General features: G+C 46.8%; 1 protein-coding gene across 3 annotated transcripts in view; it reads right to left on the reverse strand.

Moving 5' to 3' along the window:
* Positions 1-18741, reverse strand: part of STXBP1 (syntaxin binding protein 1) — a 119470-nt gene that overhangs the window by 11511 nt on the left and 89218 nt on the right. For all 3 annotated transcript variants that reach the window (XM_040405156.1, XM_040405155.1, XM_040405157.1), the window contains exons 8-18: positions 10586-10670; positions 8246-8376; positions 7251-7358; positions 7103-7163; positions 6963-7028; positions 6097-6177; positions 5841-5979; positions 4695-4804; positions 3629-3730; positions 2380-2465; positions 2009-2163 (exon numbers count right to left, since the gene is read on the reverse strand). In XM_040405156.1, coding sequence (XP_040261090.1) covers positions 2009-2163; positions 2380-2465; positions 3629-3730; positions 4695-4804; positions 5841-5979; positions 6097-6177; positions 6963-7028; positions 7103-7163; positions 7251-7358; positions 8246-8376; positions 10586-10670 — 1124 coding nt within the window. The remainder of the gene's footprint in view (positions 1-2008; positions 2164-2379; positions 2466-3628; positions 3731-4694; positions 4805-5840; positions 5980-6096; positions 6178-6962; positions 7029-7102; positions 7164-7250; positions 7359-8245; positions 8377-10585; positions 10671-18741) is intronic.

Here is an 18741-nt window from a genome sequence, read left to right on the forward strand (position 1 = left end):
CCGTCAGCTGACAGAACTCAGGAGGAATAATGTGGAATCAGACTGATTTTTACCATCATAAAAAAATGGTGTCCATAGCCTTTAACTCAAGGGTGCATGTAGAACGAGCGAGAAATGATGCAAGTGAGATTAAGGCACTAAGGTTCTAATAGAAAAGAGGTGAAGCAAGAGATGGAGTGCGTAGAAAGAATAATATGGCAAAAGCAGAAGAAAAAAAAAATCTATATGGTCAAAGTAAAAATATTTAAAGTACAGCTAGAGGGTGAAAGATGGTTAGTGGGTTACATGGTAGAGGGGTAAAAAGACAGAAGCGAACAAAGGACAGCGAAAGAAAAAACTCTTCACAAAACATAGAACAGACAAAGGTCATATAAGAGACTTCAGACATACACTTCTAGAGGTGAGAAAACCGCGCTATAGTGATTGAAGATGTGTGCATACATAGCATGTGCATATACAGCATACATACACTAGGAAGAAGCAGATAGTGGCGAGCTGGAGGGGGCGGGGCATAAGGGTTTAAAGATTCCTTGTGTCATGCTCCACCCCCTGAGATCCACCGTATCAGATTACAGTGTGCCCTCTAAACAGACCTACTGTATCTAAAAGATGCAATAAGGGGTTAACCCCATGGGCAGTGGAAGCCTACATTCGGCCATACAGCCTATGCTTTAGTAGGCATCTTATCATAACTGGACTTTATGGCGCTACTGCTGCCGTTTTCTCACCTCGAAGGAGACAGCGAAGGAGACAGCTAAACAAGAACTATAGCGAACAGACAGACTTCAGTAAGGAAGAGACCGACACAGAGGCAGACGGAGCCAGTATGGTGCACACACGGACAGACATACAACCCAGCATACATATTCATTCACTCTTTACAGCTATGGGTACACAAGCATTTCCGACACATCTGTGTGCATGGACGGGAGACGGTTTATCCTCAGGATGGGTCATCAATATCAGATCAGTGGGGGTCCAACACCCGTTTGAAGAGGATACGCTGCTACGGTGGGTTATCTCCCAGCCTCTCACCTCTCTCTCTGGTGCACTCGGGTTATCCATTGTAACACTGTGGCTGCTAAAGTACTGGAGGGGGTTTATATCTCACTCAGAATGCTCAGATTGGTGAGGTAAAAGAATCCAGGATATCAGGGTTGTTTTAGCAAAGTGTAGTTTGCTGAGGCTTTTTTTCAAAATGGGCTGGATCTTTTATGGAATGGCAGATAGGTTAGTAGTAGGAATTGCCATTCCCTCCCTACTCCAGTAAACCACTTTCATCTAACCCAAGGTAATCCAGGGGTAGCTGCTGGCCTCATTACTGCTTGAGAGCCCCGTTCGGTGTCAGAGCCTGGAAGCCACAAGTTGTTGATCTACTATGTTATTTAGGATACAGGTGAGGAAACCACTGCGTCTAGTCAGTGCCTGGACGGGCTGGTATTTTGTTTGTGTATTTCTTTTGTTTTCTGAGGAACTGATCAAAGTGACTAGTGATATTTTGAAGTGTTTTAAGAAGAAAATAAAGTTGGAGCCTGTTGGAGCGTGCAAATATGTCATTGCCAACCCCGTGCCCACATACAGGTCTTGACACCATGTAAAACTGACAATATCAGCCACTTGCTATGGGTCTAGGGCACAGGACGCCCAGCTCTTCTATCAGTGGGTGGTTGTGCTATTTGTGCGTTTCCTCCCACATTATTGTTGGTAAGATATAGAGCTGAACAGTTTTTTTACTATGTTGTAGGTGCAGTGAAGCTATACAGATGTTCATACATATAACATACATACACTATAAAGCATACACAGAACAGAGACACATAAAACATAGCAGACACACAAGCAGAATAACGCACACGTATACTTACTTTGTGGAAACCGCCAGGTATATTGTAATAGGCAAACATACTTAGTAACATACACACGATTAAGGGAATTTTATTCAGATTTAATTTCATGATCCCTTTAAACAGCCCGGTATACAGAGAGAATACATATGACCGCCACTCACCTATGAGAACTTCCCATTTGCCGCTGGCCTGTGATACCTCGTATGCACAGCGCATTTCACTGAGAGCCACTCCTCCCAAGATGAAGATGATCAGACGAGGGCCAGCTCGGTACTCCCCTGGAGCCTTGTTCTTATGCCAGTGTCCATAGCGGGCACTGCAGAGAAACAGTAGTAATACATTGATACCCTTCCTCTAGATGGCTGCTATCTATCTTTTTATAATGACATTCATTTTTGGTATCAGGGTTTTCCTGGATGTCTAATGGCAGCACAGCTTTCGTGACTGTGCTGCCTGTGGACTACAGAAAATTATAATTTCTGGTAAATACATTTTCTTTCTTTTTTTTTATCATAGGAAGATTTGAACCTACCTTACAGCCGTTGTACTGAAAGAGGCAGAGGAGCGTGTGGAGATGTATGGGTAATGTTTCGTGTCCAGCTTGTCATCAATGGTGTCCTAGATTAATGGGGTTTTGTGGAGATACGAGGGTCAATGTAAGAAAAAGGCAAACTAGATTAAAATCAATTAAGGATTTAAAAAAAATGAAAGAACATCTCATTTAGTTGCCTCGTCTCTTTTTCGATTGATCAGATGATCGCGGCAAGGCAGAGTTCAGGCACCACCAGTGATATAAGCTAAATGCCAGTGGAAACGGCCGCCGCAGAGAAAACATGGTATTATTTGCCAACTATACATAATTGGGCCAAATTTACCAGAATCTGAGCCCTTGTAGTTACCAGCAATCTGCTCTGGCTCATAGATGGTAGTCACAAGCGATCAGATGATCGCGGCGAGGCAGAGTTCAGGCACCGCCAGCAATAGCAGCAGATTGCCGGTGGAAGCTGCCACCGCAGGGGACAAATGGTATTGTTTACCAACTATATATAATTGGGCCCGATTTGCCGGAATGTGAGCCCTTCTACTTACAAGCACTCCACTCTTACTCATAGATGGCAGTCACAAGCAAGGCATCACCTCTTGCCATATTGGAGTTTGAGATGAGCTAATCCCATTAAAGGGGGTTTTCTAGGAGTTCTAAATGGATGGTCTAGACGTTTGAAGATGCGGAGTACCACCGGGTTGTGCTAAGAATTAAACTTACTCTCTATACGCTAGACAGGGGATAGATGTCTGATCAGTGGGAGTCTGACCTCTGGTACCCCCCCCCCCCATTGATCACATGAACAGGGGTTCCCCATCCAATAAATGGAGCTGCAGTTGAGCATACCGCTCTATTGATCTCTATAGTACTGGTAAAGTAAACCAAGCACAATTCCAGCAATCCCAGTGTGCATGCTCGACCAACGCTCCATGCATAAAGGGGGACACAGGACAACAGTTCATGTGATTGGTGGGGGGGGAGCCCATCAGTCAGATCCCCACCGATCAAAAACATATCCCCTACCCTGAAGATATGTTTAAATCTTGCAACAACCCCTTTAAGTGGTTTCCAACTATATCATATCTGATCCTCAGCTGATCAAAGCTTTATATTTATACTTATTTTCAGAATCGAATTCCTTCATGGACAGTGAGTGTCTTCCCATCAGCTAACCGGGATGCTCAAGGTCCCCATGTGAATAGTGGAGAAGTTGTCCTTTCCGAGTCTGTCCACTTACCTCCATGATATCTTTGACAACTGGTGTCCATCGAGACAGCTGATAGGTCTGTTCACTAATCCTCTCCTTGCGGTCCGGCTTGCTCCTGCGACGCAGTGTGGACTGAAGATTGAATATGTTAGCATTTGCCAAGGTGTGGTTCAGCAAGATCTCTTAAAGGGGTAGAATAAAGTGATGGCCTATCAACAAAGACGTGGCATCGCTTTATGATTGGGGAAGTCCAACTTGTGGGACTCCTACATTCATAAAAACGATGGGGCCCAGCGCTGGTATAGCGCTCCATCACCTTCTCTGTACCTTGCCCTGCACCGGCCACCCAGCTTTGCAGAGAATTGCAGTGCAGCTGCAGCGTCCAACTGCAGCCTTTTAAAGGGGTTGTGCCAAGTATTAAAGTTATCCCCTATCGACAGGCCAGGGGGATAACTAACTGATTGCTGGGACTCCTAATGCTGGGACCCCTACCAATGGCAAGAACTGGGGTACATGTCCCCATCCTGACATAGGAAATGACTAGAGTGGCTGAGGCATGCTTAGCCTGCAGCTCCATCAGGATGGGCACATAGGACCCCATTCTTGGAATCGATGGGGGTCTCGGTGGTTGGAAACACAGCAATCAGTTAGTAATCCCCTATCCTATCAATAGGGGGCAACTTTAATATTCAGCACAACCCCTTTAATTCTCAGAATCGGTGGGGGTTGATCCCCCACTGATCAAAAATTTCCATCTCCACTAAATCTCCCCCATTCCCGATTCTTCCCCTACTGCACAACCGATAGAACCAATCTATTGGAGTCACTGTTATAACATCAAAGGGATTGTCCAGGATGAGAAAAACATGGCTGCTTTCTTCCAGAAACATCACCACCCCTGTCCCCAGGATGTGTGCGGCACTGCAACTCAGCTCCATTCACTTCCATGGAAAGCAGCCATGTTTCTCTAGTCTTGGACAACCCCTTTAACCATTTTGTGTAGAGTCAGGACCTGCTAGTCCTTACATGACGTTAGTGGCAGTGGATGTCTGTCCTATGAACCCTCCTAGTTATTTCAGCTCAGAACTATACATACGTCAGTGATGATGGGCACGCCCAAATGCCCCATGTTGGTAATGATCTCGCTATCTTCTGGTGGGATCTGTGCATGCTGGATCAGCTTGTTCAGGTTCTCCTCAGTGATCCCTAAAAAAATAGTAGTCATCATTCATTTCGAATTTATCATAGGTCTCATATCAGAAAGCTAGCCATAGACCTTAAATAAATGGTGGCCAAACCAGCCGGGGCCTCCTGACAGCAGATGTTGGGTAAGATAAGGATCGGGCAGCCGGATATCAACATGACCGATCCTTATGTTCTTGGTGATACAGATCTGGCAGAGGATTTATAACCCCTCCCCATTTAGGACACATGCATGATCGGCCAAAATAATGTGTATGAAGGAGTCAGGAGAGACAGCTTATCGATGCTAAGGCCACCTGCACACGACCGTATGTGTTTTGTGCGAAACACGAATCCCGGACGCGTGCATGCCGCCGTTTTCATTTTCCCTTTTAGCAGAAATGTCCTATGCTTGTCTCTGCAAAACGGACAAGAATAGAACATCTATCTTTTTTGCCGGACAACGACGCGGACATATGGATGCGGACAGCACGCGGTGTACTGTCCGCATTTTTTGCGGCTCCATTGAAATGATTGAATGTGGAACCAAAATACGGTCGTGTGCATAGAACCTACATTGAGGTACAGGGGTTGTCCCACGAAAAATATTCTACAGTTTTCAAATCAGCACCTGGATCTGAATACTTTAATAATTGCTTGTAATTAAAAATGTTGCATAGCCACTGAGCTATTCAATAAAATGTATCTGTACAGCGCCACCTGCTGTTTGTTTGTTTTTCTTATTTATTTGTCCGGCTCACTGAGATGGCCGCACGTGCTCAGTTTCATCCTTCAGCTGCCTCCTGAGCTGTGATAGGCAGAGCATGGACACGCCTCCTGAGCTGTGATAGGCAGAGCATGGACACGCCCCCTGAGCTGCAGCAGAAAAGACACGCCCCTTGATATAAATCTAGCAGAGCAATGACTGGGGAGATCTCTGGACCCATGTGAGGTACAGGGCTGGTTCTAGCTTTGTTAGAGATTGTCATGTACTAGATGATGTCTGATTTTCATTTTTTACATTAGTCATGGGATAACCCCTTTAAGAGCTCCCACTTACCATTCTTCAGGAAGATATACAGAAGAATGATGCGGATCTTATCATATGTACTGACATTGCCGTCCAAGAGTATAGGGACTATGGCCCTCATGGGATCCTTAATCTTCTCCCCTTCTGCATCAGTGCCCATGGCAAGGTCCTGGGGAATGACACACATGATGAATGTGCAGCTGACCACACTTGAACCCGTACATATTATACCTGCATATAGTAATGGCTGACAGCGTGCACAAGACAAGACATTTGTATTCTTCACCTGTTCCACGCGGCAAAGTTTATCCACGGTCCCCTGGTAGTGCTTCATGCAGTCCTCGGCGAGGTGCAGGTGAGTAGAGTACTGCAGAGATATCAATGGATTAACTAGGGAACACCAACTGGTATATAATCAGCGTTATAATGGGCAGAGTAATAAACGAACTTTTTTTTTTTGGTGTAAAAACGGAGCATGACCTCTTTTTAGCAACTTTTTCAAGGCCCCGTGAAACAATATTTTATCACAAGTATTTTTGCACTGTGTTCAACACGTAGGTTTTCCTGGGGCCGGGACTTCGGCTCTGAAAAATTTACCAACAGGGGATTCGCCATGCGGAATCTGTGATGGAAACATCTATAGGTTTCACAAGTAGAGTTTTACACTGCATATATTGGAGATGGGTGTGTAAACTAACCTGGTATGGGTGGCTATGAAATGAATGGGTTCGGCTAGTGATGCGACCGCATAGGAATCTAACACATATACGTATGGTGATTTGCTGCTTTTAAAGGGGACCAGCACCTATCTCTGGAATGGGGCCTCCAAAGTGTAGCTAGAGGATGCGCATGCACAGACACCCTCCGCTCACCGATCCAAAGTTAGCCAAGCGCTGGTTCGGCTATTTCTGGCAGACCCATAGTGGTGAAGGAAGAGGTGGCAACGTGCTTGTTCTCCGAAATGGAAGTTCCATAGCAGTGAATGGACAGCAAGCTACGCATGCGCAGTGTGCTCTCCCTCACTTTTGGTGGCCCATTTTGGAAATAAGAGTGGGTCCCAGTGGTGAGACCCGCACCTATCTACCATTCATGGCATAGCCTAGCGATCAATGCCATCAATGTCCCAGATGGCACAACCCCTTTAACGCTCACCTTGCTCAGCTCCTTCTGATACTGAGGCATCTTCTTCAGCATTTGGGAAAGATCCCTCATGGTGGCCTGGGAAAACAGAATGACATCCATTATTAGGCACACCGTTATCCCACCATGCACAGTAGTGATGGCTCACTTACCTTGTCGCCTGTGTTCATCCTCTTGCTGGATGAGAAATCCTTTAGGGAGCGTGTCACTTCTCTAAATAGCGGTAAGGAGAAATATCTCATCAGCTCACATCTGGTTAATCTTTACGCTTTTGCTGGAAAAGGGACTGGAACTACTTACTGGGAAACTTCGGCAATGTGCTTGTGACGCAAGGTGACCCAGAGTTCGTCGTCTTCATCTAAGAGGACCTCCTTGACACGCTGCTCTCCTATACCACTGGTCTCATACCTGAGAAGAGTACCAGCCATAAGACAACATACAGGACAGCCACTGCCATGTCTGTAGATAATATTTCCATTTAAAGGCTATGTCACACCTTTATTATTGCACTGTACTCATTTTGAGCTAAAAATCATTTTTTCAATTGGTCTTTATTAAAAATGTTGAGCCCCTTTCTCTGTACAGACTTGAGTTTCTCTAGTAGCAGGCTCTGAATTTTCACTCTGTTTCGTCAGGCAGCTCAGCTGAGGGCTCCTTATCTCTGTTCTCTGACCTCCCTAAACACTCAGTATAGCTCAGTTCTTATCTTACTGATAAGAATGTGGCTTAAAAAAGTGTTTATGACCTCTTAGTAATTTAGAGATAAGGTTTAGGCACAAAGTGAAATTCAAAATACTAGTCACACAGCTAGACAAACAGTTAACCCTTTGTGACAGAACGGATCAATATTTTTAATAAAGACCAATGGAAAAAATGATTTTTAGCCCAAAATGAGTAAAATGCAATCATAAAAAAATTGCCCCTGCAATGGCGGACTTCACCACTGCGTCAACCAAGCAAATGCATGTGGCCCCCTGCTGGCCACAAGTGGCTGGCTGAAAGAGAGCACGAAGGAGGTGGACATACCGCCTGTGCAGCCTGTCCAGCTGCACAGGGGTCCAGGAGGGCCCTTCCCAGCCGTAGAGCTGTAGCATAGTGCCCAGGCTGCACTACAGTGCGGTAGGTGGCAGAGCTAGTGGTGCAACAAGGTGGGGCTTAGCAGTGCGAAAGGGGCCCCCAGATATAACTTTGCTTAGGGCCCCAAAAATGACAAATCCACCCCTGAATCCCTGCATATACTGACTGTTTTGTAAATATAAGTTACGTATAAGAGGCGACATGGTGTTCTGCCTTACTTGTAGACATCATTCTCCACTGGAAGAAGGTCGTAGCTCATGGCCTGGAATGTTAACTCGTGCAAGACTGGAGAGGCTGGATCAAACCCCCGATCCAGGATGATGAGCTGTGAGCGAGCTTTGTCCGGGCCCTGCACATACAAAAATCACACAATATTAAAACTTTACATGCAGTTGCCCATAGCAACGGCTGCCATTTTTGAGAGGCCCTACTGAGAATGACTGGTTGCTATGGGCAACTGCTTCAGTACATACTGCTGTGGTGATTTTCTGAGGGGTTAGTAATATACATACACATATAATTCACATACAGTATATGCATATGCCCTGCCACTTGGGGGAGCTGTAACAGGGCAATAGGACCCAGGGACTCTCTACACAACCGATTAGCACTTGGATTTCCCTCATCTATTGGCAGGTAGTCTTCAGCACCCCCTCCAGCATCCAGCGAAGTCCTAGTGCTGGGAGGACCCTCAGGAGTGATCACACTGTGCCAGTTATACAGTGTACTAGGCATATAACAAGTACAACCAGCAGGTGGCAGCATCACCCCCACACAGAGGTGTCCATTATACAGTGTACTAGACATATACAAGTACAACCAGCAGGTGGCAGCATCACTCCCACACAGAGGCAGACACTGCTAGTGACCGCTCCTCCTGCTCACCCACAGGACAAGAGTAAAGTGAAGGTTATTTATGCCCGGGGGGCTATGGCAGATACTGTGACTAATGTCGCATTCACACGTCAGTGTTCGTTCAGTGATTTTGCATCAGTGATTTTGAGCCAAAACCAGGTGCAGCTCTAAACACAGAACAGGTGCAGATCTTCCCCTTCTACCTTATGTCAAAATCACTGACCAAAACACTGACATGTGAATGAAGCTTTAGGGTCCTGTGGCAGACATTGTGTTTGGGGGCCCTGTGGCGGGTATTGTATTTGGGGGTCCTGTCATAAACAATATTATGGGGGTTCTGTGTCAGGAATTGGATTTGGGGGCCCTGTGGCAGGCACTCTTACGGGGTCTTGTGGCTGGCACTGTATTTTGGGGTGCTATGGCAGTCACTGTGGGTACTGTAGCAAGCACTGGAACTTAGTGGTCCTGTGGCAGGCACTCTTATGGGGTTCCTGTGGCAGGCACTCTTATGCGGGTCCTGTGGCAGGCACTCTTATGGGGGTCCTGTGGCAGGCACTCTTATGGGGGTCCTGTGGCAGGCACTCTTATGGGGGTCCTGTGGCAGGCACTCTTATGGGGGTCCTGTGGCAGGCACTCTTATGGGGGTCCAGAGGCAGGCACTCTTATGGGGGTCCTGTGGCAGGCACTCTTATGGGGGTCCTGTGGCAGGCACTCTTATGGGGGTCCTGTGGCAGGCACTCTTATGGGGGTCCTGTGGCAGGCACTCTTATGGGGGTCCAGAGGCAGGCACTCTTATGGGGGTCCAGAGGCAGGCACTCTTATGGGGGTCCAGAGGCAGGCACTCTTATGGGGGTCCTGTGGCAGGCACTCTTATGGGGGTCCAGAGGCAGGCACTCTTATGGGGGTCCAGAGGCAGGCACTCTTATGGGGGTCCAGAGGCAGGCACTCTTATGGGGGTCCAGAGGCAGGCACTCTTATGGGGGTCCTGGGGCAGGTACCTCTGGGGCCGCTACCTGTTGTGTTCCCTGACCCCAGTTAGACAGCCACAGATGGCAGCCACGTATAGGAGGAGAGAGGTGACTGGGCATGTACGCAGCTCTTTCCATTGAAGTCTATGGGAATTATCCAAATCTCCCAATTGAGATGGAACCCCACCTATCCCACCAATATGCCATAACTGGAATACCATTTTAAAAGGGTACTCTGGGATTTAACATTTGATGACCTATTCTTCTGATTGGTGGGGGCCTATTCCCGACACCCCCACGGATCAGCTGTTTTGCAGTAGTTCTGGCACCGGACCTTCACTGTGTAGCGGTTGTGGCTGCACCCATTCACTTGAATGCTGGGTGCAGGAAGTCAGACCCCTGCTAATCTGGTATTGATGACCTATCCTAAAGATAGGTCATCGATTGTTCAGTCCTAGAAAAACCCTTTTAATCTCTAATCGCCAATAATATGGTTTGAATAGCTTTGTCTTATTCTAAAGGCGCCTTAAACACTGCACCCAGAAGGCAATTTCAAAGGTTTTAGCCGATAGTCGGTAGAAGATAACCCTTTAATGACCTTGCATGGAACCCAACATATGACTGGTAGATGAAATGTGCACAGGGCTACAAAGACATAAAGATCTTTAACACAAATCACACAATTCTTATGCAAAACCTGTCTTTCCAATAAATATTCTTTAGTTCGGGCCTCACCTCCCCCATAGTTGGATCATCAGCTTTGTATGCATCGAGCTTATCTTGGATCAACTGTGCAAGCATTGCGTTATCCTTGTAATCTCTGCGGAGAAAGACACAAGGTAACTAAGACACTTATAGACCTGGAGGTAACATCGCATGTTCAAGTCCCCTAAGGGGACTCATCTGAGACAATGGAGGCATAGCACAAGGATATGCTCCCATTGTCCGAAAGGTGCGGGTCCCACCGCTGAGACCCGCACCTATCTCCTAAACAGAGCCCTAAAAGTGGTGGAGGGTGCACTGCGCATGCGCAGCCGCCCTCCATTCATTTCTAGCGATACTCCCCCATTGTCTCAGATGAGACAACCCCTTTAAATATAGGTGGAAAAAAGGTAAAATAACATTAAAAAAAATATCCCCCTTTTCCCCATAATAAAAATAAATAAACCATAAAATAATATAACATCATAGGCATCGCCGCGTCCCAAAATGCCGGAACAATTCAAATAAAAATGTAGAACAGTGAACGCCGTAATGGAAAAAAAAAATTGAAATGGCCAATTCACAATTTTTTGTTGCTTTTCCTCCCCAAAAATTTTTTAAAAGAAAGTGACCAAAAAGCCGTACACACTCCAAAATTAAAGTGTTATTGAAAACTAAAGATCGTTGTCGCTAAAATATAACTGTTATTCAGATAGCTAAAAAAATCTGGGTATTTTCAACTTAATGTGTAGATAAAAACATAAACCGTCCTCGGTAGCGTAGTCACTAGATGTGAGTATATTGTCAACCACTCAGACCAAAGCCTAGGGCTGTGTATATACAAAGGGGGCAGATAGGTAGCTGGAGGTCAGGGGGGTGGACATGTAGCAGTAAGCGCTCCCCCACCTATATCCCCCCAACATACAAGTCACCCAGATACAATGTATCTATATTGATCTGCTGCCCTTTGTCTACAGACTAATACAGTTGGCTACAGATAGGTGTCGTCTCTCTCATTAAGGCTTTCCCCGATCTCTTCAGGGTGGGCAACCTTGCTCGACGCGTTTCTTTGGCTGCTGTTAGTTGTGCAACCGAATCATCAGGAGCGATTTAGAAGCTGATCAACACACAGACAAACAAAGAGTGCTGCACGTCTAGTACATGGCGTGCAGACACGCAGCCTGCGGCACTGGGGCGGCTGTAGCGCGGCTTCTAAAAAAGAAAAAGCCACGCCCCCTAGGCCGGCATTAGCAGCGCGGGAGCCAATGGATCAGGGGCACTGCCATGCCGTCACGTCCCTGCCCCGCCTATCAGCATCGCTGGAGGAGGCATAGGAGGTAAGTAGGAGTGAATCTCAGGCGGTACCATTGATTCCAAGACATACCATCGCCCACTAGAGACACAGGATGGGCACCCAGCCGGGCGACAATCAATCAGGAGTAAAATTATAATGGTACACTTGCACAGGCATCCAATAAATATATCGCTAATGTGTCAAAACATGTTCGGCAGTTGGGGTATCGGCCTCATTGGAAATATCCCGCAGGTATTCACCGATACGGCGTCTGAACTCACGTTTTGTTTTGCCCACATACTGCAGATTACATACGCATGTTGCCACGTATACCACTCCAACCGGTCTACAATTAATGGAGGACCGGATCACATATCTCCTTTTCGTAGTAGCGCTTACCACTATCTTCCCCTTCTTTATGACTCTACAGGCCACACATTAAAGTGCCCGGTGGTCTGTTAGGTAACCAGGTATCCAGTGCCGGAGTGGAAAAAGCACTGTGTACTAATGTGTCCCTAAGATTACCGCCTCTACGGAATGTGATGAGTGGATAATCTCCCACTAGGTGTCCCACTACCGGGTCCGACTGCAGGAGGCCCCAGCTGCCTTTTAGGACCTTCCGTATCTCCCTATGCGCTACATCAAAAGTGCCAATGATTCTTGCTTTGGAATCATCAGCAACGGTAGCTTTCGGATGTAAAAGACTACATGCGGCCGCATGGTGATATGTCTTTCTGAGTGGTTCTGCTGGATAGCCCCTCCGACTAAATCTGGTCCTCAAGCCATTTGCAGCAATCTTAAAATCGGCCCATTCTGAACAATTCCACCTCGCCCGCAGATATTGTCCTTTAGGGATACTACGCTTCAATGGGAGTGGATGACTACTCTCCCATTTCAGTAGTGTGTTGGTGGCCTTGGTTTTCTGTACATATTGGTTGTGATTGTCCTGTCCGGGCCAATCTTAATGGAGAGGTCAAGGAATGTCCGCTTGGTGTCATGGATCTCACTGGTAAAGTACAGGCCTAGATCGTTCTGGTTAAGGGCGGATACAAAATCCTTAAAGGCAGAGGTAGTATTATCCCACAATATAAACACGTCGTCGATGAACCTCAGCCAGGTCCATCGACTCATGGTCTCTCCAAAGACAACCTCTCTCTCCCACCAGCCTAGGTAGAGGTTTGCGAATGTCGGGGCACAGGGACTGCCCACCGCAACTCCCCCGAGCTGGTGGAAGACCTGCCTATCAAACAGGAATATGCTGTTCTTCAGGATAAAGGTCAGCAACTTGATGACAAACTCATTGTGTGATCTCAGATGTGCCAGAAATACCCTCACAGCCTCACATCCTCTTTCGTGTGGGATGGAGCTGTAGAGGGCTTCCACATCTAGGCTGGCAAGGAGTGTGCCACTATCACATACCACGTCATTGAGACGTCTGAGCCCATCCATCGAGTCCCTTACGTACGAAAGTAAACTCAACACGAAAGGGCGTAGGATCGCATCAACGTAATTGCTGATCTTTTCCGTGAGGGTTCCGACCCCAGACACTAAGGGAGTCTTTCAGCTAAAATGACCATTATAGAACACTAACCCCATGATCTGCATTATAGTCCCCATATTGGAATGCTACTTACCGTTTAGCTGTCCGTCGCTTATTTTCGCTAAAAAACACTTTTATTCAATATGTAAATTAGGTTCTGAAGGTGCCCAGGGGCGGTGTTCAAGCGGCCGGTGCCCAGGCCCCTCGTCTCTTTTCATATGAAACCCATCCCCTTTAACCCCCCTGGCCCGCCCTAGGTTCTTCAGAAATCCAGCGCCAGCGCCGTTCATAAGATTTGCCGCGCCTGCGCACTTCATTCCCTATTATGGGCACAGGCACAAGAGCGTTTAATGCACATGTTCCGGCCCGTACATCTAGCCGGCCTTGTGCGCAGGCGCTGTGAATCCTATGAACGGCGCTGGAGCTGGATTTCTGAAGAACCTAGGGCGGGCCAGAGGGGTGAAAGGGGATGGGTTTCATATGAAAAGCGATGAGGGGCCTGGGCATGTAGTGTCTGTTACAGTCATAAGGAAAGCATCCAGGGGAGAGTATTCGCTGACAGGTGGATTCTTCCTCGAGAGTGGTTTCAGGTGGGTGACAGGACCAGTACCTATCGGCCTTCGCCCTTCCTCCCACAAATCTGCTAGAAGGGGCACATCAACCAATTCTTCCTCATCTATGCCCAATCTCCGGCATTGATCGCGATCATGAGTGAGGAAGAATTTCCTCCATTTCAGTTTTCTGATGAAGAGGTTGATGTCCTTCACCCAGTTGAATGGGTTATATTTACACTCTGGAACAAAGGACAGCCTCTTACGTAAAAGCTCCATCTCAGTCGCTGTCAGACCCCGATTGGATAGATTGATTATTCGTAACTCCTCGGTGTGCCTCAATGGAGCTATTGATTTTTCCTGCTTCTCAAGAGGATATTCTGTGCCCATTCCTAAAAAAACACCTTTGTCACCCCTGTCAGTTCTACCTCTGCCTCGATTTCTATTTGGTCGCCAACCACATCCTCTACCTCTATTTCTAGGCGGTAATCTTAGGGACACATTAGTACACAGTGCTTTTTCCACTCCGGCACTGGATACCAGACTACCGGGCACTTTAAGTGCAGTGGATGTGTGGCCTGTAGAGTCATAAAGAAGGGGAAGATAGTGGTAAGCGCGACTATGAAAAGGAGATATGTGATCCGGTCCTTCATTAATTGTAGACCGGTTGGAGTGGTATACCTGGCAACATGCGTATGTAATCTGCAGTATGTGGGCAAAACAAAACGCGGGTTCAGACGCCGTATCTGTGAACACCTGCGGGATATTTCCAATGAAGCCGATCCACCAATTGCCGAACATGTTTTGACACATCACCCTGATGAGATCGACTGTATCAGATTCCGGGGAATTGAGCTCATCAGAACATCTGCGCCAGGGGGCGATGTGGACAATCTCCTCCTCCGTAAAGAGGCTCAGTGGACTTTCACCCTACAGACCGTCAAGCCCCGTGGACTAAATGCATTTATTTCATATACTAGTTTCATTCAGTGATATGAATCGTGGGCCATACCTCCTAGTAGCCTGGAGAGTGCTCTATGCATGGACATCCTTGGTTTACCATTCCTGCTATCCCCATGCGGTGACATCATGGTCCCAGTATCTATCGCTCTGACCTGAGTGTATCTGTGGCCTCCCTGAGGTCACGTCAGCTCTGATAACTGCTGCTGCCCGTATTTACAATGGGTCTGTCAATTTATGTCACAGTTAGTGACATTTATAGGCCCCCTTCGGGCATCCGTTTCATCTTCGCCACATCGGTGTGTGGGTATTTTGTCTGTATGTACCTTCTGGGACAACATGGAACACACTGAGGAATTAGCGATATATTTATTGGATGCCTGTGCAAGTGTACCATTATAATTTTACTCCTGATTGATTGTCGCCCGGCTGGGTGCCCATCCTGTGTCTCTAGTGGGCGATGGTATGTCTTGGAATCAATGGTTCCGCCTGAGATTCACTCCTACTTACCGCCTATGCCTCCTCCAGCGATGCTGATAGGCGGGGCAGGGACGTGCCGGCATGGCAGTGCCCCTGATCCATTGGCTCCCGCGCTGCTAATGCCGGCCTAGGGGGCGTGGCTTTTTCTTCTTAAGAAGCAGCACTGGGCGGCCGCGCTACAGCCGCCCCAGTGCCGCAGGCTGCGTGTCTGCACGCCATGTACTAGACGTGCAGCACTCTTTGTTTGTCTGTGTGTTGATCAGCTTCTAAATCGCTCCTGATGATTTGGTTGCACAACTAACAGCAGCCAAAGAAACGCGTCGAGCAAGGTTGCCCACCCTGAAGAGATCGGGGAAAGCCTTAATGAGAGAGGTGACACCTATCTGTAGCCAACTGTATTAGTCTGTAGACAAAGGGCAGCAGATCAATATAGATACATTGCATCTGGGTGACTTGTATGTTGGGGGGATATAGGTGGGGGAGCGCTTACTGCTACATGTCCACCCCCCTGACCTCCAGCTACCTATCTGCCCCCTTTGTATATACACAGCCCTAGGCTTTGGTCTGAGTGGTTGACAATATACTCACATCTAGTGACTACGCTACCGAGGACGGTTTATGTTTTTATCTACACATTAAGTTGAAAATACCCAGATTTTTTAGCTATCTGAATAACAGTTATAATTTAGGGACAGCACTCTAATAGTTAAACGTTATTTTCCTGTTGGTCGCCTATCTCCTACAATACTACTTAGTGAATACAAAACTAAAGATCGCCCTGCAAAAAATGAGCCCTCACACAGCAACGTAGACGTAAATATAAAAAAAGTTATGGGGGTCAATATATGGAGATTAGTATTGGGCGAACTTGTTTTTTCAAGTTCGGCGTACAAAGTTTGGGTTATCTAAGAATTCCGTTATGGATCCCGCTACCACGGACCACAAGTTATGGTTCGTGGTAGCGGAAACTATAACGGAATTCTTAGGCCTCTTTCACACGGGCGAGTTTTCCGCGCGGGTGCAATGCGGGAGGTGAACGCATTGCACCCGCACGGAATCCGGACCCATTCATTTCTATGGGGCTGTGCACATGAGCGGTGATTTTCACGCATCACTTGTGCGTTGCGTGAAAATCGCAGCATGCTCTATATTGTGCGTTTTTCACTCAACGCAGGCCTAATAGAAGTGAATGGGGCTGCGTGAAAATCGCAAGCAAGTGCGGATGCGATGCGATTTTCACACATGGTTGCTAGGAGACGACCGGGATGGGGACCCGATCTTTATTATTTTCCCTTATAACATGGTTATAAGGGGAAATAATAGCATTCTTAATGCAGAATGCATAGTAAAATGTCAGTTGAGGGGTTAAAAATAATAAACAAATTTAACTCACCCCATCCACTTGGTCGCGTAGCGGATCTCCTCTTCTTTCTTCAGGACCTGGGTAAAGGACCTTTAATGACGTCACTGCGCTCATCACATGGTCCATCACCACGGTGGACCATGTGATGGACAATGTGATGAGCGCAGTGACGTGATCAAAGTTCCTTTACCCAGGTCCTGAAGAAAGAAGAGGAGATCCGCTACGCGACCAAGTGGATGGGGTGAGTTAAATTTGTTTATTATTTTTAACCCCTCAATGGACATTGTACTAAGCATTCTGTATTAAGAATGCTATTACGGTATTTTCCCTTATATCCATGTTATAAGGGAAAATAATAAAATCGACAGAACACCGATCCCTGAACTTCTGTGAAAAAGTCCGGGTTCGGGTCTGGGTAGCAAACATGGCGATTTTTCTCACGTGCGTGCAAAACGCATTAAAACGTTTTGCACTCGTGCGGAAAAATCGTGCATTTTCCCGCGATGCACCCGCATCCTATCCGGCCCTCACACGCGACGCCCGTGTGAAAGAGACCTTAAATGAACCTGAACCTTGTACGCCGAACTTGAAAACACAAGTTCGCTCATCCCTAAAGCGATATATTAAAAAAATCCATTTTTTTCGAAAGTATTAAGTTTTTTTTTAAGCATAAAAAAAACAAGAAAAAACATACCTATGTGGTATTGTTGTAATCGTAAGGTCAGTTTTACCACATAGAGAACGTCGTAAATACAAAAAACCATAAAGCTGTGGCGGAACTGCAATTTTGCTTTTCATTTCCACCCCATTTGGATTTTTTTTCCAGCTTCCCGCTACACTGTATGCAATATTTAATGGTGCCATTAGAAAGTACAACCTGTCCCACAAAAAACAACCCCTCATACGGCTACGTGAATAGGAAAGTAAAAAAGTTAAGGCTCCAGGGAGGGAGAGAGTGAAAAACAAAAAAAAAACGGAAGACAATCCCTTTAATTTAAGTTTTTAAAAATATTAAAATTATTTGTTGAAAAACAAAAACAGATAAACGAAAAAATGGCCCAGTCCTGAAAGGGTTAAAAACAAGGCAACCCCCTCCCCACCAGCACTGCAGTGTTAGCAAACAGAGGGGAAACCCGGCCAGAGAGAAGATCCTCCTGCCCATCTAGAAGGTAAGAGCGGGTGGGGGGGAAACAAGCATTGCGGTAGGATGTGGGGGTGTGAACCCAAATGTCCCTCTTTAAAGGGATTGTGTCACTTCAGCAAATATTATCAGGTAGAGAAAGTTAATACAAGGCACTTACTAATGTATTGTGATTATCCATATTGCCTCCTTTGCTGGCTGGATTCATTTTTTTATTACTTTATACACTTCTCGTTTCCATAGTTACGACCACCCTGCAATCCATCAATGGTGGCCGTGATTAGGAAAAAGCACCAGCCTATGTGCGCTCCCACAGTCCAGGCCACCAGAGAGGCCGGCACTTTTTCCAATAGTGTTCCAAGCACGACCACCACTGATGGATGGCAGGGTGGTCGTAACCATGGAAACGAACAGTGTATGATCTGATGGAAAAATGAATCCAGCCAGCAAAGGAGGCAATAGGGACAATCACAATACATTAGTAAGTGCCTTGTATTCGCTTTCCCTACATGATAAATGCCACTTGCTGACGTGACGCAACCCCTTTAAGGGTATGGCCACATGTGGCGTAAATGCTGCAGATTCTCGGCAGTGGAGTTACATGCAGGAAATCTGCCGTGTCTACAGTACCAGAAACTACTGCTGCCGAGAAGACCTGCACAGTGACTTCGCCTGCACTGTGGGGTTTCAAGCCGCAGGATGTCAGTTTATACTGCAGGTTTTACCTACAAATTTCAACCTTTGCAAGGCCCATTCCAGATTTTGCCAGGTCCGCTGCAGAAAATCTGTACCGGATTTATTATGTGTGGCTGCACCCTAAGGCCCCTTTCACACGGGCGAGTATTCCGCGCGGATGCGAT

Source organism: Bufo bufo, chromosome 8, assembly GCF_905171765.1.
Source record: "Bufo bufo chromosome 8, aBufBuf1.1, whole genome shotgun sequence".
NCBI classification, from domain to species: domain Eukaryota; kingdom Metazoa; phylum Chordata; class Amphibia; order Anura; family Bufonidae; genus Bufo; species Bufo bufo.